The 22,957-nt window shown below is 40.6% G+C and overlaps 3 protein-coding genes across 3 annotated transcripts in view; 2 read left to right on the top strand and 1 right to left on the bottom strand.

The window, feature by feature from the left end:
* fancm (FA complementation group M) overlaps nucleotides 1–16,898 on the bottom strand; it is a 42,551-nt gene extending 25,653 nt beyond the window's left edge. Inside the window, exons 1-4 of the mRNA XM_038728417.1 lie at nucleotides 16,029–16,898; nucleotides 15,772–15,944; nucleotides 12,552–12,629; nucleotides 12,248–12,406 (exon numbers count right to left, since the gene is read on the bottom strand). Of these exons, the coding sequence (XP_038584345.1) occupies nucleotides 12,248–12,406; nucleotides 12,552–12,629; nucleotides 15,772–15,944; nucleotides 16,029–16,740 (1,122 nt within the window). The 5' untranslated portion in view covers nucleotides 16,741–16,898. The remainder of the gene's footprint in view (nucleotides 1–12,247; nucleotides 12,407–12,551; nucleotides 12,630–15,771; nucleotides 15,945–16,028) is intronic.
* On the top strand, nucleotides 423–10,497 carry soul3 (heme-binding protein soul3). The gene is made up of 5 exons (XM_038728434.1): nucleotides 423–1,002; nucleotides 6,638–6,732; nucleotides 7,957–8,098; nucleotides 8,212–8,395; nucleotides 8,551–10,497. Exons 1-5 carry the CDS (start codon nucleotides 777–779, stop codon nucleotides 8,720–8,722), a joined length of 819 nt encoding a protein of 272 aa, XP_038584362.1. The 5' UTR covers nucleotides 423–776; the 3' UTR covers nucleotides 8,723–10,497.
* Nucleotides 16,899–17,013: 115 nt separating the features above from the next.
* Nucleotides 17,014–22,834, top strand: iqcc (IQ motif containing C). The gene is made up of 5 exons (XM_038728435.1): nucleotides 17,014–17,145; nucleotides 17,932–18,075; nucleotides 18,159–18,498; nucleotides 21,699–21,820; nucleotides 22,576–22,834. The coding sequence occupies exons 1-5, from the start codon at nucleotides 17,104–17,106 to the stop codon at nucleotides 22,609–22,611; spliced, it is 684 nt and encodes a 227-aa protein (XP_038584363.1). The 5' UTR covers nucleotides 17,014–17,103; the 3' UTR covers nucleotides 22,612–22,834.
* The last annotated feature ends 123 nt before the right edge of the window (nucleotides 22,835–22,957 follow it).

Genomic DNA, 22,957 nt, shown 5'->3' with positions numbered 1-22,957 from the left:
CTGTGGACTTCACACTTATTTGCTATGAACACATACTTTTTTATAGTCTTAATGATGAATCAATTGATTAAGAAAATAAGCTAAAGATGAACTTATAATGACCTGTTCATTAGCTGCAGCTCTATTGGCTACAGCGCATAATAAATAGGCGCCTGTGCTCTCATATAACAGGTAAATAAAGAAATAAAAACACAAAAGACGCTTTGAAACTACTTCTAGGATGGCGGCACCTTTTATTATTGTTGCCATTTTAGCCCCTTCTGGGGTTACTATTGGATGAAATCAGGATGAAATGTGTGTACCCTGGTGGATGTTTCGGGTATTTATCTACAGTCTTGAGCATGGGAGGAGGAGGAGGAGCAGGAGGAGGAAGAGGAGGAGCCGCGTGAGCCCGCAGCGTCACGTGGTCCGCCCTCGTCTCCTGTAAACATCCCTCGCATTCACCTCCGGCTACTTTAGGGGGAAGGGTTGCGTTGCTTTGCATAGTCGAAGTGGGCGAATTCTTTCCACTGTGTATTGCGAATTAAAAGTAAACCCAGTGAAGGAGTAAGTAAGATACAACACTGCGAATATGAGTGTGAGGTCATGTGTCGAGGAAAGCTGCTAGTGCCTGGTTTGTTGATCAGAAAGCAACGCTTGTCCTAATCTGAGCTCGCAACCGCACCGACCAAATTAACGCCGATTCATAAGTAACGTTAGCTTTTTTTTTTTTGTTGGTCAATCCTTTGAGGTATTTTTCCTCCGTAGGTAATAGTGTAGTAGTCGTTCGAACAGAAATGGACCGAGGAGGCTGCCAAATGAGCGGCGGCGGCGGCGGTGACGGGCCCGAGCAACACGGGATGATCTCTCTGGAGGACCTGGAGTCTTTCTCCGAAGACCAGCTGTCAGACTCGGGCAACGGCAGCCTTGAAGAAGGAGGGGAAACCATGGAGGAAGACGATGACCGACTGCTGCATTACTGGCAGGACGTAGCGAGGGGACACCAAGTGGAAGTTTCTCAAGGTACAAAATAAGAAATACCAGGAAAACATTAACGTTTTGTTTAGCAAACATGTAACTTTTGGGGTTTTATTCCAGCCCTCTTCTTTGGATTATAACCTTCTTTGCAGACAAGTAAAAGCAACTAAAGACAGGTTTGACTTTAGTTAGGGAAAGTTACTTGGGTAACTTCCTCAATGCATACCACCACTGACTTCCAGTGAGGCAGCACATCTCCTGCCCCTCAGGGCCAAACTTTGGAGCGAACAGACAAATAAGATCAACTTCTAGCAGGGAGATGGACTGTACTTTAAAAGGCCAAACTACATCCCTAGTTATAGCCTTAGGTTAAATAACTACATGGTACAGGGTTAAGTTGTGTTCATGTGTGGTCATGGGATGAAGTAAAGTGAAGTATCTCTGTTATTGTGGCTTTGGCTCCCTTTATTAAATAGGGTTAGGTAAAGTCTCAATTACAAGAAAATTTGGTGATCCTCTGAGTGGAAAGTTCTCTAACTTGACGCTGTTGCACAGAAAGCAGGTGTTAACAATAAGAATTGAATTCACCTGCAAGCTAGTATTTCTATATTGTAATTGTGTTGTAATATCACAGACATTATAATAATACAGGAGTGGTATTACTGTAGGAGTATTGTCTAATACTAAAGCAGTAATAGTGTAGTAATACTTGAATGTGTGCAGGTGACAAGCTCAATAGAAAATAAAGAGTAAAATAGAATAATATGAGGTATTCTGTGAGGTATACACAGTAACTAGTTGTTAAACAAACCAAGGAGCAATTTATGATTTTGTGAGACCACTGTGCCCATGGATATTAATTCTCATGAAATGTGTTAGTAGTTCTCTCATATTTACAGGAATGTGGAATATCTGTAATTCGTCACTGGCGTAGAGTTTATTGAATTATTTGATTGTTCCAGCCTCAAGATAAAGTAAGCAAAAAAAAAAAAAAGCACATCGTCACAGTAAACGCACTGTTCACAGCTGCATCTAAGGATGATCAAACAGATAAAATAGACTTTGGTAAACACTAGATGCCATATGTTCGTGTGTTTGTAGGTGCATGTGTGCAGTCTATTTGCAAGCTTTCTGGAATGTGGTCAGGATGCTTAGAGTTAAACTGCTTGGCAATCCCTACACGAAAAAGATGTCGTCCAACAGACCAGTTTCTGGAACGGGGTCCGACTTGGTCTGGTTTAAATTGGTCTTTACAGTCTAATGTCATGTCTTTGAATTTATTTTGAAGTGGCAACATTTGATTCAGATTTCAGTAACTGATATTTCCACGGGTTCATCTCTGAAGTTGTAACTATTCATTATTCCAACATTTTCTGTGGAAAATAGCTTGTATACTTCAAAAGTACCCAAATTTAATTTTGCACAGTGCAATGCTTGTAGCTTCAGGAGTCTGATTTTACCATACAAGCCCAGACGTTGCGCACAGCTGGAGACAACAACAGCAGTTGTTTTGAACTCTGGAGCCTTCCAACTCACTGCTAATCACAGAGCCTGGAAACACAGACCACAACAATGGACCCATTGAGATTTGCCAAACTTCAAAATTTAATTCCTGCTTCACAGCAATATAATGCTGTTTTCAAAACATACTTTTGATATTTAACTTCACCTTTTAGAGCATCAGCGATATTAGAACTGCACTGTTTCTTCATCTCGCTGGAATTTTTTCTCCTGAATGGCTTCAGCTCTTTTACTACGTCATATGGTTAGTTGATCTTATTGGCTGAAGTTAGCCTGTGACTGATGGTAATACACAGGTGGTTCGTCCAATCACCTGCCATGTATTTTTTGAAAGTGCCCGCCCTTTTCCAAACAGTTGACTGGAAACAACAAACCAAATGAACATAAAAGCCCTCTTTCATTAGTTCAAGTTGTGTACAGTTATACTTGTTAGCCATGGTTTCCCAATCTTTGTGGCTTGTGTCTACTTAAAATGAATGAGTGCATTAAGTCATGAGCGGTTTATCCAGTGTGATTTTCCACCATAAAACTGTTCAGTTAAAATAACTGTTAGATGCTAGAAAGGCTAAAAATCTGTAAGATTTATTTCAATTATTGAAGCAAAGTCAGAACAAATTAAAATCATTTTGTGAAGAATGCATTTTTTTCATCTAACTGGGTTCCCACTGAGAATCCACATCCTCCTCCCTCTGCCTTCAGACCACAGCACTAATTAAGGACTTAGTACGAAACCTCTCGCTGGGGCTGTCTGACTCAGGGGGGGATTAGCTACCTTGTCTGTACTGGTATTGAGGTTGTGGCTGGTAAGTCCTGGACAACAACACTGAAGCTAAGGACACAGGCCAAGGTCGCAGTAAACTCCTTTCCTCTAATTGGAATAGAGTCTGGTAGACCAAGGTGAGGTGGGAGCTCTGCTTTGCCAGCAGTTACAGCTATCTGATTTGCTAATGTAGCTAATGCTACATATATATATAGCTTTATTCCCATTGTAGCTACCAAGTAATTGTTTATAAAATCCAGCACTGTATAAAAATAAATAAATAAATAAAAAATGCCAGAGATACCACCTTTATTGTTTAAATGGTATCCATGGCAACAAGTGTTATTGCAGCCTCCAGCAAACTGGGCAGCCATGAACACAAACATAGGGCACTTAAGAACCATTCATAGTACAGTATTTTATATCTTTGACCCTTGCAAGACAACCTAATGGTACAATACAAAATCCCTTTACAGACTGTAGGATTTTCATGCCCCATATTTTCATGAGCTCAGAGGAGCAGACACCATCAACTGAAAAGGATACATGAAGGGCTGCTAGCTCCTAAACAAAGATGCAGGCCAGGCGACACATCAGACATTCCCCCCAGTGGTTGTCAAAGTTCATAATGGAATGCAAAAATACACACACCCCACATTTGTCTCTGAAGCAATATGACTCAACTTAAGGTATTGAGTCAACTGACATGAAACCACATAAGGCCCAAGTCTTGACACATTATAGCAATTTAGTTTCTGGATGGAGCTAGTGTACCTGGTGATGTATTTGAAGTTGGTATACAGGAGATTATTGACAGTTCTTACACAGTTTCCTACACACCTGTCTAACCGTTTAGCATTATATTTCATTGCATTATGCCATGCACATTCACCACTTCCTATAGACAGCCTAACTTTTATTTTGCAAAAAAATGTTTTTTCCATTGATCTTTCAGCAAAATTTTACATATTTAAATACCTAAATCATGTGCTAATTTAATAAGAATATGCACTGAACCCTCTGTTTGCAGTGTTTCCCATTAATTAACGAGACCATGGCGGTCTGCCACAGTCTAATTTGCTGCGCCATAGTTTCGAAATGAACCGAAAATATTTTTACACATCTCGTAATAATATTTCAGATCTCTAACATTGTGTTTTGCTCACACACTTTGGCATCCGACTTGAGACAACCACTTGACTTTTGCGGTAACTTTTTCTGTCACTCGTCTGAGAAAGCGATTAAGATAGCTGCGCCTAAATTTGGAGTGCACACATATTAATGCCTTTTTGGTAAATCCACTGAAACGGAACAGTGCGAACTGACAGGCAGGTTAGTGACTTTATCCTGTCATTTTCTCTCTTTACAAAGACAAGTGTTTCAGTATGAGAGTCCTACCTAAAGAGAGGCTATGAAGTCTTCATGTTACGTGATACGAGAACTACATATATTTATCAAATTGGGTCGGACTTGATGAATTTAGCGCGAGGATACACGTGTGAGAACGTCCGGTTTTCAAAATAAAAACTGTCTATACAGTATGGAAATAAGACTACTTGGATTGTATTCACAAAGTATAAAACATGTGTGTCCATTAAAAGTAAAAACACAACAACAAAATGTTACTTATAATACTTATTCTAATTTTGTATTCTTTAATTTAGGGTTGCTGGAAAAACATTAAATACATTTTTGTTGCTGTTTCATCACCATTTATAGCTATACAATGGGTTTATAATTAAATATTTTACAAGAGTACAAAATTGTTTTTTCAAGAGTGCAAAGTTCTTCATAGATAGCCTCTTAATTTTGTACCAAATTAATGCATTTAACTTTAAGATGTACAAAATTGTCTTCTGGGGGGGGGGGGGCACTGGTTTGGAAAGTGGTGCTAATGTAGAACACAACGCTCTTTAAGGATGTGTAGCTGTTGAAAGCAGATTACGTACGGAATACCTCAAAATAATGTCAGTTTTTCAGAAAATAATATGTCACGTCACATGACAACAGCCCTGTATTGATTAGAAAGCTCAGGTATAAAATGAAGTGTGTGTGTTGACAGTGCGCTCAGTGTTGGCCGTTCTGTGTCAACAGTGAGCGGCTCTAGCGGTGCTGCCATAGAAGCTGAGAAGTTTTCTTGGGTGTGTGTGTGCAGTGCATGCCTGTATGTGTGGCTAACCATGCAGTGGATTAAAGCTGATGTGTTTTCTTCCCCCTCCATGTCTCTCTTATTGAAGACAAACGCATAAACTGAGAGGTGATATTTTACTGTCAAATATTTGGTATCCACACTGAGCTGCTCCTAATCAGTCACTTATAGTGTGACCTTGATTTCATGAGAATCTGCTGAACGAGTTTCGTACTCTCACACACGCACACCCACCCACCCGCTGCTTTGTTTGCCGTCATAGGATTGATCACCTAAATGCCACAGAGCCCTCTGACCCAGATATCCTCCGTGGTATTGATTGACAAAATGTGATTGAATTGGGTTCACCTTGAGTGCCTTATTTGACAGTTCGACAATGGAACATGATGCCATTACATGGGCTTTAAATGTGTGATGCGGGGAGAACTTAGTGGGTACGTTGCTCCTGTGGTCCACTCGTAGTATTATGCAATATGGTCCACACTACATACCGTTGCATGAACAAGCACGTACAGCTAAATTATATATCTGTAACACATGTATAATAAAAAAAAATCTATAGCACGTTTGAATTCTTATGGTTGGAAAAAAAGTTGTGTCACCGAGGCACCCTCTGTATGGGGTCAAACTACATTGTCGAAACATAAAATACTGTTAAATGTCATGTGGTAAAAAGGTAAGATATGCTCCAGTATTTCAAAAGCACTGGCTACCACTCCCTGCCCCATACCTGGCCTAGGGCAGCTTTAGTCAGTGTTCTCCCCATCAGCTCCAATAAACATTACACTCTGCGACATCCTGGCACAGCGCTGTGCCCATCTGGCGGCCTTTGCTCACGCAAACTACCAATGCTGCCAGCCTGCAGATTACTGGAAGAGAGGATGTTTTAGACAGATTAGAGACAGGAGACTGCAAGTATGGATATGATATGAGTGGGAAAAGGTTGTATGGAAGTACTGTATATGTACTCTTATGTGCTCTATCAAGATGTGAATATAACACATAGCTTCTTCTTTGATATATTTAATTTGTCTTAATGTGCAGGCCCAAAACGCACAGTATCGAGATAAGAAGCACAATTGCATCTCGCGAATGGCCAAACTTGGCATTTGTTTTCCGGAACAAAGCAAGCGTCAGTTTATTTGTTTGCTCTCATAAAAAAATTAAAATGTTTCTACTCTTGTAAACAATACTTTATTTTTGGACTACAGTTTAAACTGACTACATATTGTTTGTTTGTCTGTTGACAGATATGGCAGAGCCCATTCAGCAGCTAACCAGCAACAACCAAGGACGCAGTCAAAGAGAACACGTTCCTTTCACTCTCCTCGCACGCAAAGAGAAGGTGACCACGGCAATTTATCTATATACTTTCAGCTCATGTAACCCCGTCTTTCATTTTCATGTAAAGGGGAAAAGCTATTAAATTGGCTAGCAAGTACCTAGTTTAAAGTAGGTAAGTGTGCCTGCACCAGAGGCTAGACCTATATAGGACAGCCTTGCATTACAACCCAATCTTTGAAGAGTAGCAGTGAAAAACCTTAGTCTACACTACAGTACCAAAAGGACAGTCCGCTGCTCTCACAGCAATAGCAAAACATCCAAACTAGAGTTGTGAATGAACAAGAATACAGAAATAACTAAGATTAAACATGGTCATAGAGGAACAGATGATTCCAGAGCCCCTTTTTGTTTCTGCCATTCCAGTTCAATGTGATTTAATTGGTTGTTGGTTCATTTTAGGTCAGATATTGCCTTTAGATGAGATTAACATAATAAAAACTTTCATGTTATTGGCTTAACCAATGACAAATGGATTTCATAATACTGAGGTGCACTAAACATGTATAAAATCTTAAAAGCCTTGTACAATGATGGATATACGGTAACAACAAACACACCGGGCCTTTCCATAGACATCACGAAGAACCTCAACAGCATAATCTTCTGTCTATGATCACATGCAGATCTTCTGCACGGGAATGGGTCAGCTATTTATTTTCGGTCAAGATGATCGTGTCACCCAGTACAATAAGCCATCTAAACTCCTTAGGGGGGCGTATAAATAAAGAGGGCTAATTGGTTTAACTTGAGTTAATTAGTTCATTAAAACTTGGCTGGAGACTCAGGTTAAACAAAGGACAATCATGGAACCCTATTCTTAGAGCAGGTTTCAGTGCCTTGTTAAGGACAGCACGTTGACTGCAAGCAGAATACAAACTGTAGGTCATGCACCTGACCTACAGCGGTGACTGCATGTTTGAATAAAAATGAATGAAACAAACTTTTCAATACTTTTTCATCTATGTTAGTATTTTTTAAAGTTCTAAGATGTTACCTATGGCCATTTTCTGGTTATTTAACAGTAGATAAAAGACAACTGCATATTTACAGTCTGTAACACATACTGATGTAGCTGATTAAAAAAATCACAGATGTAATAATTACATTAATAATTACATTACACCATCTCCCCTTGTAAAATGTATTCTGTCGAAATAGAGTTTGTAAATGTGTTGGGGGGCACACTTGAAGTTCTGACTCAGTCTTGTCATCTGCACCTTTTCAGTGTGGGGAGCTGCTGTACGAGAAACGCCAATACGAAAAGGGCCACTGGGCTTGTATAACAATGCACGAGGACACTTATGAACAGAGCATCTGCTATGGTTTTATGAGGATAATGAGATACATCTGCCAGCAGAACACCATAGGTAAGTCCACGAGGGAGGAACCATTAAAAATTATCAGGTTCTGTCTCTTTTTTTCACATCTCCAGCCATGTCTTCATTTACAATTCAAATGCCTTTTTACTTTACATCTGTAGGCAACTACCTGGGCATGACGCTCCCCATTGTCACAGTGGTGCGCATGGATGAGAACCATTCTGTTATCTCCCGTGACGTCACTGTGGCTTATTTCCTCCCCGCTGAGCACCAGGCCCAGCCCCCACAACCTACTGACAACGAAATCGTCTTAGAGATCTGGCCCGCCACTACTGTATACACAAGGTCATTAGAGAAAAAAACTCTACTACTTATACTCTTCCTGAATTAAGTGTTTAATCGATGATGCTAGAATGAATGCTTGGCCTGTTTTTCCTTCTTGGCTTTGATATGAAAATATGATGCCTAATACTCACACACCACTCCCTTGCTTCTTCCAGGCCCTTTACCGGTCCCACCAATGAAGTGACCATCATGAATCAGATCAATGCCATGGCCGAGCTGCTCGACTCTCCTGTTGTGTGCGTCAATGACTCATTCATCGTGGCCGGCTACACCAACCCTGCCCACAGCAACCGCCAGAATGAGATCTGGTTCCTAGAGCGACCCTGAAGGACGAGGGGATTAAGCAGCACCTATATCTGTGACCCTTGAGCCTCATAAAGACTCCCTTAACACTGCCGAAGCCTAGCTACAGCCTCAGGTGCAACATCCTCTTTAGTCACCACCACTACCTGAAACGAGGAGCAGCCCAGCACACTCAAGATCAGTCGGGGCCTGGGAAAAAAAACATAATTCAGCCCTTACTTTACCCTCAGTGAATTTTTATTCATGTTCATTTAGATAGATTCACCTTTAGAAATGGACTAATCAACTGCCCAGCTCTCGTGGACACAAACCAGATGCTAAGGTTAAGCCTAGCATTCTTCGCTAAAAGATGAGATGGCTAAAAAAGCTTTCCTCAGCACAGCTCTCTTGTTAAAATGTTAAATAGTTTTAACTCTTAGCTCTCTGTGAACACAGTGACTTGTCATGCGGGGTGATGGTCAATGCCCAACAGAAAGAGGGGAAAAAAGGGTTTCTCTGTCATGATTTCAACTATCGCTGTTGATCCGCTCTTTCTTTATTATTATACTACAGGTTACAAGTCTATTTGGTGCCAGTCACACTGCATAAACAGGTATTAAGTTTCAACAAAAAGTGCAATAGTTATCTGATAACCAACAATCAATAAGCAAGTTAACAACTGGATAGATAACATCCAGACCAGAACTGGTGGCTTCATACATATTTATGAATGAATGTACAGCTACAGGGTGAAAGTATAAACAAATGTCACACTTCTACAAACCAAACGCTGAAAAAAAAACTCACAGATCTTACTGCTAAATGACAATCATAGCTGTACTTATAAATTATATACATCCTTTTCTCCTCAGAAAATGATGACAATGCATTCCTCATTGTTTCAAGTCTGTTCACACACACAGGAATAGTTACCTATGTACCTCTTTCTCACACTCTTTCTACATGCTACTCTGTGTTGACGTTGTGCGTGTATCCAAGAACCACCGCTGCCGATTAGAGAGACAATGCAACCAGGAGAAGACACAGAGCACAGAGAATATTTCTCCAGTGATTATACTCTTGTTTTTATTTTTTAAATAGAAGGAAAGTAAATTCTGTTTTTAATTTTCTATCACCAATCTAAGGAGAGTCTATAAAGTCAGAAGAATGTATGTTTATCTTCACTATATTTTATGCTAAATAACATGAAATGCGTCAAACCAGCTACACCTAGAGTTCACAGCAATGTAGGAATGTTTCTACTTTGGAAATTTACTGCTTGGGTGCCAGTGAAATAAAACTGGAAGTGAACTAGCCAAATCATCACTGTGTGAGGACTTTTAGCAGGACATGGGCATCCTATGAAATGCTTAGGCGTGAAGTTATTGAGGCCTATTGTGTGTGTAAAATTAAATGTTACATTTTGTGCTCAAATTGAGAGAAAGTGGGTTTTATCTTATTTAAGAGGGAAAAAAGTAAAACAAAGAAATTAACTGTTAAGAAAGTTAGTATTGGGTTGGGAAGGTTGCCAAGTCAAGCAGGTTGATATGAAGACAACAAATCCAAAGAATGAATACTGCATCAAATGATTATGGAGTTGATGCTCTATGACTGCTGTCGTGTTCAAACACTTGCAAAGCCATGATAGATGTGGGCAGGCTTTCCCTTAAAGAGCCTGGCTATATAGGAAAATCAAGAGTGAGGATTTCATTTCTTTCTGCTTATTTTCATAGTGTTTTGCAAACGTGCTGTACTGTGAAAATTCAAGTGCAACATCTTTGTTCAATAAAAAATGTGCTTGTCTCCTGTCTTTTGAAATGGACAATGATGCTGAGTTTTGTTGGGTATCCTGCACAACACAGTTCTAAGATGTGTTTCAATAAAATGGTGTCCAGTGATACGGTACGGAGGAGCTCATGATTAACCTCTTATTAACCAAGTAGTTGTTTGGTCTCTAAAATGTTGATCAGTGTTTCCCAAAGCCCAAGATGATGCCCTCAAATGTCCTGTTTTGTCCACAACCCAAAGATATTCAGTTTACTGTCACAAAGGAGTGGAGAAACCAGAAAATATTCAGATATGAGAGGCTGAAGTCAGAGAATTTGGACATTTTGGACACTCTAGTATATTAGTGTGCAGCCTATTGTACAATACAGTAAACGATTGATGGGAATTAACAATGGAGAATTTCGTTAACAGTCTTTAGTTTGCAGCCGAGGCAAAGGTACACGTAATAATGTAATAAATATTAAACACAATGTTTTCATTTATTTGGAATCCCACAAAAATGTCACTCCTAAATTACACACAACACAGGGTGCAAAAAACTGGCTTGGTCTCAGTGACTTTGATGTTCACTGACATTACACATATTTTATCTATAAAACCTCCACTCATGCTCAATAAAAACCTCAATGCTAAGAACCAAGAACAGGAGGCTTTTTTCTGGTTATACGGATGAACACTGGTCTCTCTCTAAATTCCATGATCAAATGGCCCAAAAAAACTAAAGGAAAAGCACACAACTGAGCCTAAAACAAGACTTGTCTGCATTTTTCTAATTTGCTTAACAAACATTAAATTCCACCTGAATGGCTGCTGCAATGCTCATTTTACACTTGAGTACAGTGTTACTTCAATTTGTGTGCTCTGTCTGGTCAAATTAAGGGAGAGCAGTGGGAAATGGCGCTTAACCAGCAGGTTACAGATGCCCTCCGGTCAGGGGGTAATATGACACGAAGGTGAAAAATGAAAGTCAAAGCAATTAAAATCACAAACAAGAAAAGCTCTGTTATTACCAACAATCCAAAAAGAATCAGAAAGGAAGGAAGAAAAGTCAGAAAGAAGATCTAACAGAGCTACAAATAATATAAAACAGGTCTAAATGTTCAAATGCCTGTGTTACATTCCAGCTGCCCATCCAGCTGAGGCAGATGAAGTGTAGCTGCACATTTACAGCACAGTACACACAGACTGTGAACCAACCCCGTGACAAGAAGAGAGCCTGTAGAGTCCGTTAATAATCCAAAACCATGTAGTCCACCAGCACTGAAAGCCAGACCACCGAGTGGGACAGGATGTTGCTTTCAAGACCGATCAATTCATTTAATATTAATAATTAATTAATAAAACAACTGACCCAGTAAGAACCACGGTGCCGGAGGAAAGACATGATGCTGAGATTATACAGTAGGTTGAGGATTGTTTTTTACAACAGGAGCAAGCAAACTGTGACCACAAGGTGGGAGCAACACACCAAAAAAAGTCATGCTCCATAATAATGAAACCAAGCCAAATATGACCAATGGAGGAAAGTTTGAATATAAAACCTAGTGTGCATGTACTTATCTGTGTGTGATTCTGTATGTATCACTGACAGTGGAAACATCATGGACAATAAAGATTGACAAGTTAAGTAGTTTGGTATCAACAAGAAAGAACAAATTATGTAAATTGAGTGAGCTTCTTCGCATCCCCCTAAATTATTATGTCAGATGTTTATTTGTAGGAAGAAACTGTAAGGACAGGGAGGGGTTTAGCTAAATATGATGCAAAATTGCTTGTGCCTACCTGCAGATAGCGCGCCTGGTGAGCAGAAAGGGTCTCCCCCAGAGGAACCACCACTTTGTCCACACTACGCTGGTGGGAGTGGGCCTTGATGTCTGGGCTCTCATCTGAACGTAGCTCAATGTGGGAGATGAGCAAATTGGAGATCACAGACTGCACTGACTGCAGGGATGGAGTAAAAGAAGAAAGATGCAGTCAGATTTGACAATAGTTTAATGGAGAGTTTCTGGGGTTTTTTAGGTCATTTTAGGCCAGATAGAGAAAGCGGATTTACAGTAAATAAATATGTAATGTATACTGTTTTTACCTTTGTATCTCCCCCTGGAGTTGCACTAAGGGCCAGGATGCGGAATTGTACAGTCTGGCCGCCAAGCTGTCTGATCACCTGAGTCACAGGGAGAGGAGCAAATACAGATCATTGTTAGCACATTATTTGAATAGTCCAAATATTTAACTAACTTAGAACTTAAAGAGCCCCCATATCCTCCTAAAAAACAGTAGCACATGGATATAAATCTTTATATAGTAAATTTCTGTTGAGTAACTAATGAATAAGGGATGGGATTGTTCATTTTGGCAAATCAACCCTGACAAATCAAGGTACTCGGGTACATTGCAGCAAAAGTCTTACAGAAATTGCCCTGTGCATTGATTTTCAACATTGGTGTAGTAGTACCACCAGAGATATTTTGGGGATAGATATCTTGGTAGACAGTATTTTGTCACCCAGTGCTGCTAGGAATAGGGCTGCACCCAAATCACAATATCTTTCAAAATTATTGCAATATGATTTGTTTACCATATTGCAATAATTTTGAAATATATTACGATTTGGGATATGATTCATTAGCAGTTGTGATCCTTGTTGAATCACACATCACTATTAAAATTCTGATCATGTGGCATTTGTTGAGGTCTGCACCAAACAAACATGTCACATCTGGAGAACAAGAATCATAGGCTATTTTTAAGCGATTTGGATATTGCACTTGGCCATTTTGCATTTTTGATAATATTTCGGTAAATTGTGCAGCCCTACTAGGAAATACACTAATAAAAGAGAATACTGCTGTCAAGATGCTTTGGCTGTTTCAAATCACAATACTATATCCCCAGTGCCTTCACCTGTGTGTGAGCATCCAGTGACATAAAATGATGATTAAAGAGGAGTGAACAAAAATAGTATGGCAATAACTTATCATCAGCTGAACGCATGTGGCGGAAAACAAATCTCCAGGTTCATTATGACATCTATAAAGAGAGACTTCGCATTTATAATTTAGAGCTGACAAATGCAAGGCGGTTCTTCTTCTCTGACATCATCACCAAAAACACTAATAATGCACGTGCCCTGTTTGCTACTGGCTAACCAACCCTCCTGTGTCTGTAGCCTCTGAACTTCTATCCACCAGGGCCTGCAATGAATTTGCTTCCTTCTTCACAGATAAAATTCAAACAATTAGACAAGCAATCAGTGCCTCCATATCAGTAACAGGATATGTCTTGTCTCTGTGTCCACTTAAAAACAATTCATATAGCATGAGACAATTTGATTCTATTAACCATAAAAACCTGGAGGACATAATACAACATCTGAAATCCTCCTCATGCTGTCTTGATATTCTGCCAACAGGTTTTTTTAAAAATGTGTCTAAATGCATGGCCTCAGATTTACTACAAATTGTCAACATGTCTCTCCTCTCAGGTTTTGTGCCCCAGGCCCTGAAGACTGCAGTCATTAAGCCACTCTTAAAAAAGAGCAATCTAGACAGTTCACTAATGAGCAATTATAGGCCCATATCAAATCTCCCATTTTTAAGTAAAATCATTGAAAATGCTGTTTTTCCAACAGCTTAGTGCTTTCTTGGCACTAAATAACTGTTTTGATGTCTTACAGTCAGGTTTTCGACCACACCACAGCACTGAGACGGCTCTTGTTAAGGTCTTCAATGACATCCATTTAAACACTGACAGTGGCAGAATTTCAGTCTTAGTATTATTGGATCTCAGTGCTGCATTCGACACGGTCGACCACAACATATTACTAGACAGACTTGAAAACTGGGTTGGACTTTCTGGCACAGTACTAAAATGGTTTGAATCCTACTTAAAGAACAGGGACTACTTTGTGTCTATAGGTAATTATACATCTGAGCTGACAAAAATGACATGTGGAGTTCCCCAATGCTCCATTCTGGGACCTCTTTTGTTTAACATTTATATGCTTCCACTGGCTCAGATTATGAAAAACAACAAAATATGTTGCCATAATTATGCAGATGACACACAGATTTACATAACCATTTCACCAGGGGACTATGATCCCATACAGGCGCTGAGTAACTGTATTGAGCAGGTCAACGATTGGATGTGCCAGAATAAGATAAGATAAAACTGAAGTTACTGTTTTTGGAGCCAGGAAGGAACAATTGAAAGTCAGTGCTCGACTTCAATCTGTAATGTTAAGAACCACATATCAAGCCAGAAATCTTGGTGTAGTCATGGACTCAGACCTGAATTTGAGGAGCCATATTAAGACAATTACAAAGTCAGCCTACTATCACCTGAAGAATATATCAAGATTAAAGGACTTATGTCTCAGCAGGACCTGGAAAAGCTTATCCATGCATTTATCTTCAGTCGACTCGACTACTGTAACAGTGTCCTTACAGGGCTCCCTGAGAAATCCATCAGACAGCTGCAGCTGATTCAGAACGCTGTTGCTCGAGTCCTCACTAAGACCAAAAAGGTGGATCACATCACTCCAGTTCTGAGGTCTTTACATTGGCTTCAAAGAATTGATTTCAAAATCCTGCTGTTAGTTTATAAAGCACAAAATGGTTTAGGGCCAAAATACATTTCTGATCTTCTGCTTCGTTACGAACCATCCAGACCTCTCAGGTCGTCGGGGGCAGGTCTGCTTTCTGTCCCCAGAGTCAAAACTAAACAAGGAGAAGCAGCATTCAGTTATTATGCTCTGTATATTTGGAACAAACTCCCAGATAACTGCAGGTCTGCTGAAACTGTCAGTTCTTTTAAATTAAGACTGAAGACTTTTCTTTTTACCATTGCTTTTAATTAAATATTTAAGATTTTTCTTTTTATTGATAACTTACTCTGCACTGTAACTTTTACTGTCCTGTTTTCTTTGTTTTTAGCTTTTTATCATTGCTTTTAATTAAATATTTCCATTTAACTCTTTTAACCCTGATTGTAACACTGTAACTTTTATTATATATTTTATGTTGCTTTTCAACTTTTTTTATATTTCCCTGTTGCTTTTATGTTTTATGTAAAGCACTTTGAATTACCTTGTTGTTAAAATGTGCTATACAAATAAACTTGCCTTGCCTAAAGTATGACCACAGCCTCCATTGTCTGCAACAGATTTTTAGCAACCACCTTTCAAGTTTGTAAGAGTGAGTGTTACTTTAAAATCGTTATTTAGTTAGTAATTTATTACTTCAAAGTGGCTTAACCGTATTGGCAGCAATGACATATATCTGATTAGTGACAGGTTAGTGTACCTGACAGTAGGCATGGTTGCCCAGAGCCTTGTGGGCTTCATCAATCACCACACATTTGACGTGCTGGGCCGGGCAGGTCTGTCTGGACAGATCATTCACCATGACCTGAGGGGTGAGGAAGAAGACACGCTTGGTCCTCCACACCTCCTGTCTCTGCTTTGCTGCCGTGCTGCCTGCAAATAAAGACATGGACTACATGTTAGTAACGGCTAAAAGACGAAAAGTGAGCCCCGTGGTTTCTGTGTCATGATTGTTACCTGTCAGCTCAGCCATGTGTGCCTGCGGGATCCCCATCACTTTATAGCAGGCCTCGATCTGTTGTGCCACCAGAGGTTTGGTGGGAGCCATGAATACAATCTTCCCGGATGGATACCAGCGGTAGAAGTTGTACATAACCACAGAGGCTATAAAGGTCTTTCCAAGACCAGTGGGAAGACACACTAGCGTGTTCTGAAACAGAGCAACCTCTGATATCTTCAGCTGGTACTCCCTGATGGGATAGTTGGTGGGGTAAATCCACACCTTAGCTGAGGAGCTGTCAAAGCCAGGGAAATCTGGATATGTCTGCTCACATGACGGGATGGGAGAGAGGGCAGTGCTCTCTGTTCCTTCAGGGTTGGCATATTGGCATACCTGGAAAGAGTTTGCATTATCAAGTTGCAGGCTCCTTTCAGCTTCATAAACAGCGACCACCATCAGATCATCATCGTCATCTTCATCCGCAGGGTTAAAGTCCTCTTTCCTCACTGGGTTCTCTGATGTGTACTTGGACCGCTGACCTATTTCAGTCCATAGAGGACTTCGAGCAGGGTGTGTTGGAGCTACCTGTGCTGAGTTGCTTGGAGTTGTTTTGTGCCGTCCAGCGGCATTCTTGACATCTTTTTTCGGTTGCACAACTTTGATTTGAGAAACAGGTGCTCCCCAAGTCTGGAACAAAGTCCTCTGATTTGAACCACTACTCATTTTCATAAGCTGTGGCGAAAAACTTTGAGAGAAAGTGGCACGTGAGGAGCAGCAACATTGCAAACTGAATATATATAAACACGGGGTCACTTCCGCCGACGTTTTACCAAAATATAACACCACATATATCACGACGGTTTTACTGGAGTTGTCGCGTTCATTTTAATACAATTTCAAGTGTAATGTTATTTCAAGTGGTCACTGTCACTAACAATACTGACTCCAACATTGTAAGCTAAAAGCTAAACTGGTACACTACGTGGTAGACTACAAGGAGGCTTTTACTTTTTGAGTGTGACCCCGGAACAAAATCATAAACTCGAGTTCATCTCCCGCTCTCCGGGGCAAGATCGCTATGTTACCGAAGCAATGGACAGATGTAAATGGGAGAAGATACTCACCTGTTTTCAGGTAATGGCGTTATCTAATTAGCATGCCAAGTTGTGTCTTTATAGCTGCACTAATTTGTAGTCAATTGTTTAGTTTTTTTGCTAGTTTGGGCTAAAGCAACCGTTGCTAACTCTGGAAGACTGTTGCTAATAGCTATTGTTGTTGTTAACATTGACGTAACTAAAGTTAGCTATCAGGCTATCGGGGGACAAGTTGCCGTTACTAGTAGTTGCAAGTTATTATATAGTTATTGACTGATTCATTTTCAGCCTTTTTATGAGTTTAAAATTAGTGTGTATCAGACGGAATTTTCGCAGCAAGCGTGGGAAGACAAACTGACAGAGTGGGAAATCACCTTATACTACTGGCACAGTCAGCTTTAAAGTGACAGCAGTACCAGCCAACTGCTGCATAGACTTCCATGGGAAATGAGACCTGAACTTTCAGGAGGGAGGCAGAAAGGTGGGCATTTGTAACTTTACCTTTCTGGTGTGGATTTCTCACACTACAGACAAAAAACTCACACAGTATCTTCAGGTGGGTCTTATCTCTCTTAGAGTATGTTTATGTAGGTGAGGTGGTTAGGTGTTTGGTAGAAGCAGTGGAATAAGAGATGTGCTTCAGCGTCTGCTTTTCAACAATTCTTACAATATTCCACATCTTTTATACATTTGTACTATTCAACTTTTTTCAACTTTTCAAGCCAGCAATTCAGTTTAGCACAAGCCTTTCAAAAGACAGCGTTCACACCGCAATTATTTCATAAATTCCTTTTTATAGTTACTGTAACTCTCCTACTATCGGTAGGCATCTGCACGTGGATACTTGGTGAGAAACGAAGTCAGCCGTGCCCGAGAAGACTTTGAAGGCATTGTGAAAGAGATTGATGGAGGCTTGAACCATCTAGAGTGGGTGCAGACGGTTATCCCCATTCCCCACTTCACAGACACTGTAAGTCCCTGTAGCTGTAGTTGAGAGTGTGATTTAATCAGCTTGTCGGCACTTCTCTCATGCTTTTGCTCATGCATTGTCAGGATGGCCCGTTTCTACAAACCAGCAGCTCTGCCAGCAAGCCTTCAAATCCAGGACTAGATGCCTGTGCCAGTCCCCAGAGCTTATCATCATCCGCAGTAGCACCTTTATCAGAGGAGAGAGGAGATTGTGTCCTGCTAGAAGCCGAGAGAGATGATTCACAAACCAAAGGACAGGCCTCTCTGTTTGAAGACAGTTTCCCGAGCAGCAATGTTAGAGGGGATGGACAGAAAGAAAGCATTGTGGGGGATAAAGATGGAGGGCTGATGGAGAGCACAGGAGACTCCACCACCATCTGGAGCAGTTTGGAGCTGGACATGAACTATGGTCACACTCAAAAAGGTGAGAGTTGTGTACATTGTGGTAGTGCTGCCTGCTCATTTTATGTGTGTGCAAGGTGTTTTGAAATGAGATGACTTTTACTTTATGTGTCTGCATTAGGGGTGCACAATATATTGACTCCATAACGTTATCACAATATCACGTAGCGACATATATTATCCAATGTGGTGCCAAAAGTATGCAATAATCTGTTTGTAGAGAGATGCATCTGTTGGATGTGTGGCATAGTTGTGTCTGATTTAGGGCCCTCTTGAAACAGTGATATAATGATCATGTTTCATTGGCCAGTTGCCCTGTCACATGCAATTTGTGAGCACACGGGTCCATTACACAAACATACCCTATGAAGCATACCCAAGACATGTGTGCATAGTTAGAAAGTGTGTGAGTGAAGAGGGAGAGTAACGGGGGGGGGGGGGGGAAGCAAAACGAGTCAGAGGAGCAACAGAAAAGAAGATGAGTGTAGCTCAGGTAGACAATGAAACAATGGAGGAAATGTATCACAAACAGGGCACATCCACCTGTGTTTTTACATATGTTTAAGAATATCGAAATTAATATTGTTATCACAATATTACATTTTGTCATTATTGTGCAACCCTAGTCTGCGTGTATTATTCATTTATAATATTTTCACAATCACTTAATCCTGTGAAATTTCAGAAATAGTGTGACAAATGCCCATCGCAATTTCCAATACCGAACGGAGATGCCTTCAAATTGCTTGTTTTGCCCTTCCAACTGTTCAAAAGATAAAGATATGTAATGTATGTAGAAAATCCTTATATTTAGAATCTTGAAACAGCAAGTATTTTGGCATTTTTTCTTGGTTCATTGTTTCCCAAAGCTCCAAGATGACATCCTCAAGTGTCCTGTTTTGTCCACAACCCAAACATATACACTGCTCAAAAACATAAAGGGAACACTAAAATAACACATCCTAGATCTGAATGAATGAAATAATCTCATTAAATACTCCTTCCTTTACATAGTTGAATGTGCTGACAACAAAATCACACAAAAATTATCAATGGAAATCAAATTTATCAACCCATGGAGGTCTGGATTTGGAGTCACACTCAAAATTAAAGTGGAAAACCACACTACAGGCCGATCCAACTTTGATGTAATGTCCTTAAAACAAGTCAAAATGAGGCTCAGTAGTGTGTGTGACCTCCACGTGCCTGTGTGACCTCCCTACAACGCCTGGGCATGCTCCTGATGAGGTGCCAACTCCTGGACAGTCTGTGGTGCAACGTGGCGTTGGTGGATGGAGCAAGCCATGATGTCCCAGATGTGCTCAATTGGATTCAGGTCTGGGGAACGGGCGGGCCAGTCCATAGCATCAATGCCTTCCTCTTGCAGGAACTGCTGACACACTCCAGCCACATGAGGTCTAGCATTGTCTTGCATTAGGAGGAACCCAGGGCCAACCGCACCAGCATATGGTCTCACAAGGGGTCTGAGGATCTCATCTCGGTACCTAATGGCAGTCAGGGTACCTCTGGCGAGCACATGGAGGGCTGTGCAGCCCCCCAAAGAAATGCCACCCCACACCATTACTGACCCACCGCCAAACCGGCCATGCTGCAGGCTGTTGCAGGCAGCAGAACGTTCTCCACGGTGTCTCCAGACTCTGTCACATCTGTCACATGTGCTCAGTGTGAACCTGCTGTGAAAAATTTGTGAAGAGCACAGGGCGCCACTGGCGAATTTGCCAATCTTGGTGTTCTCTCTGCACGGTATTGGGCTGTAAGCACACTGTGGACGTCGGGCCCTCATACCACCCTCATGGAGTCTGTTTCTGACCGTTTGAGCAGACACATGCACATTTGTGGCCTGCTGGAGGTCATTTTGCAGGGCTCTGGTAGTGCTCCTCCTGCTCCTCCTTGCACAAAGGCGGAGGTAGCAGTCCTGCCCTCCTACGGCCTCCTCCACGTCTCCTGATGTACTGGCCTGTCTCCTGGTAGCGCCTCCGTGCTCTGGACACTACGCTGACAGACACAGCAAACCTTCTTGCCACAGCTCGCATTGATGTGCCATCCTGGATGAGCTGCACTACCTGAGCCACTTGTGTGGGTTGTAGACTCCGTCTCATGCTACCACTAGAGTGAAAGCACCGCCAGCATTCAAAAGTGACCAAAACATCAGCCAGGAAGCATAGGAACTGAGAAGTGGTCTGTGGTCACCACCTGCAGAACCACTCCTTTATTGGGGGTGTCTTCCTAATTGCCTATAATTTCCACCTGTTGTCTATTCCATTTGCACAACAGCATGTGAAATTGATTGTCAATCAGTGTTGCTTCCTAAGTGGACAGTTTGATTTCACAGGAGTGTGACTGACTTGGAGTTACATTGTGTTGTTTAAGTGTTCCCTTTATTTTTTGAGCAGTGTATAAAGTTTACTGTCATGGAAGCATATTTACATTTTAAAAGCTGAAATCAGAGACATTGGTCTCAGAACAGTGAATTGATTATCAAAATAGTTGGCAATTCATTTAATAGTTTACAACTAATCGATTAAGCGACTTATCGTTGCAGCTCTAATCAAAACTGTTTATCTTCACAGCTGTATTCTAACATTAACTTATCTCTCCTTATAAGCTAGGCTCCTTACATGCTTGCAAATAACTTTTTTTTAAGCTGGGTCTCTGACATTGACAGCGTTGTGTTGGACAGATTTGTGCAGCTGTGTTCATGAGAGGGACGAGCGAGAGGATGTGCTTCGCGAATACGCGCTGCCTGCAGCTGTGCAATCATATACGATTTTAAATAGGCCTAGTAAAAAAAATCAATATGTGGCAGTCAGCGTTGATATTGTGGCTGGCCGCCACGATTAAATGAACATATGGGAAACACTGCTTCACACCATGAATTGTTCAGCACCTCCTTTGACGAGTAAGCACTACAAATTATATCAGTCTATAACATACATTTCGTATATGATGGAATATTTAGGTCTTGGTCCTAAAATAGCTTCAAATTAGCATTACATTCAAGTAGAGTTATCTCACATCATTGGGAAGTCTTTCACTTGTTAAAGAAAAAGGTAAAAGGTGAAGAAGAAACAACAATAAGTATTTCCCTACAAGATTTAGGAAAGTATACTTTTTTTGTAATGCACATGTTGAACTTGTGTGGTTACTTCTCCTGTATTGAAAAGACCTTATTAGTCATTTTGAATTTTTTCATCCCCTCAGGTGCCCGGCAGTACTGCTTGGCCCAGGAGGTGCCCTGTACCCAAGAGGCCCTGCGTCTGCAAAGAAACACCCTTACCATGGAGCTGCTCTGGCTCCAACAGGCCATTGACAGCAGGAAAAAGGTAAGATGGATGAAGGGAAAGATGTAGTGTTTCACTACATTTATTCCGCAGTGGCAATCTCTTGCTGTAAGAAAATTGCCTCTGCTGCAAGACTATATTTATTTTCTCCAAAAACAAGTCTCTACAGTGGGCCCAAGAAACATCAGTTCTACTAGATTAGAAAAGTAACTCCATTGGAAGTATCTGAATAATAACCGATAGCATCAGTATCTACATATTGAGTAAAATCAACAAGTCTTGAAGGATGTAATGAAGGCTGTAGCCCTATACTTACACACACAGAGACTGAAGCTGGATTTAGTGTTTTTTCAGTGTAATGTTGTTTCCGAGCTCGTTCAGCGGCCTGCACTCCAGATTGTGAACCCATTGAATCCCTTAATTTATTTTTAACAAAGTGAATGTCCTCATGAATCCTGCCTCACTACTTCCACGAAGCACCCTGCAGCTCCAGAGGGTGTAAAGTTGCCAAGATGTGTAAACCGCAACTGAACTCCAGAGAGAACACAGGACTTGCTCAACGCAATTTTTAAATGTTAAAATGTACACAGAAAATCTTCATTGAAAAGAAAAAACCTCAGAGGAATCCTACTGAAACATTTGAATGTAATAATTTCTATAACTATATCGTCCAAAATGTGTTATGGATTTGTTGTCATGCACTGAAAGTTCAACCAACCACTTAGATTACAAGGTGTAACATGGCAGAAAAAATACTTTTAATGATTGTTTTTCACTTCTTTCTTTTTCCTATACAGTACTTGTCACTGAAGAATAGACTGAGCATATCCTGACAGCAGAAGTAATCTGAACTGGACTTGTTTGGTGGGACTGAAGGCCTGACTGCGGTCAGTCAAACTGAAGCATCATCTGTTTAAGCTATTCATTTTTACTCATTATTTTATTCATATATACAGTAAAATGCTTTCAGTAGTATTTATCATGTGTTTAATGAAACATGTACACTGTTTGTTATTTGCAAATGTAAAAAATTAATAAATTATACATGTCTAAAAAGCCTTCTTTCTGCTGCTGTTGTTGCCACTGCATTGGTTTCACTGATATTGTCCTCACAGCGTAAACTGTGAGAGGTAGAGTTAGTTACCTTTGTGTACAAAGAAGGTTCATTCAGTGAAATTA

Source organism: Micropterus salmoides, unplaced genomic scaffold (assembly GCF_014851395.1).
Source record: "Micropterus salmoides isolate LMB-PRFRI ecotype aquatic unplaced genomic scaffold, ASM1485139v1 Ms_hic_scaffold_19, whole genome shotgun sequence".
NCBI classification, from domain to species: domain Eukaryota; kingdom Metazoa; phylum Chordata; class Actinopteri; order Centrarchiformes; family Centrarchidae; genus Micropterus; species Micropterus salmoides.
Note: the sequence above shows the minus strand (reverse complement) of the source record. Positions and strands in the feature narration are given on the sequence as shown.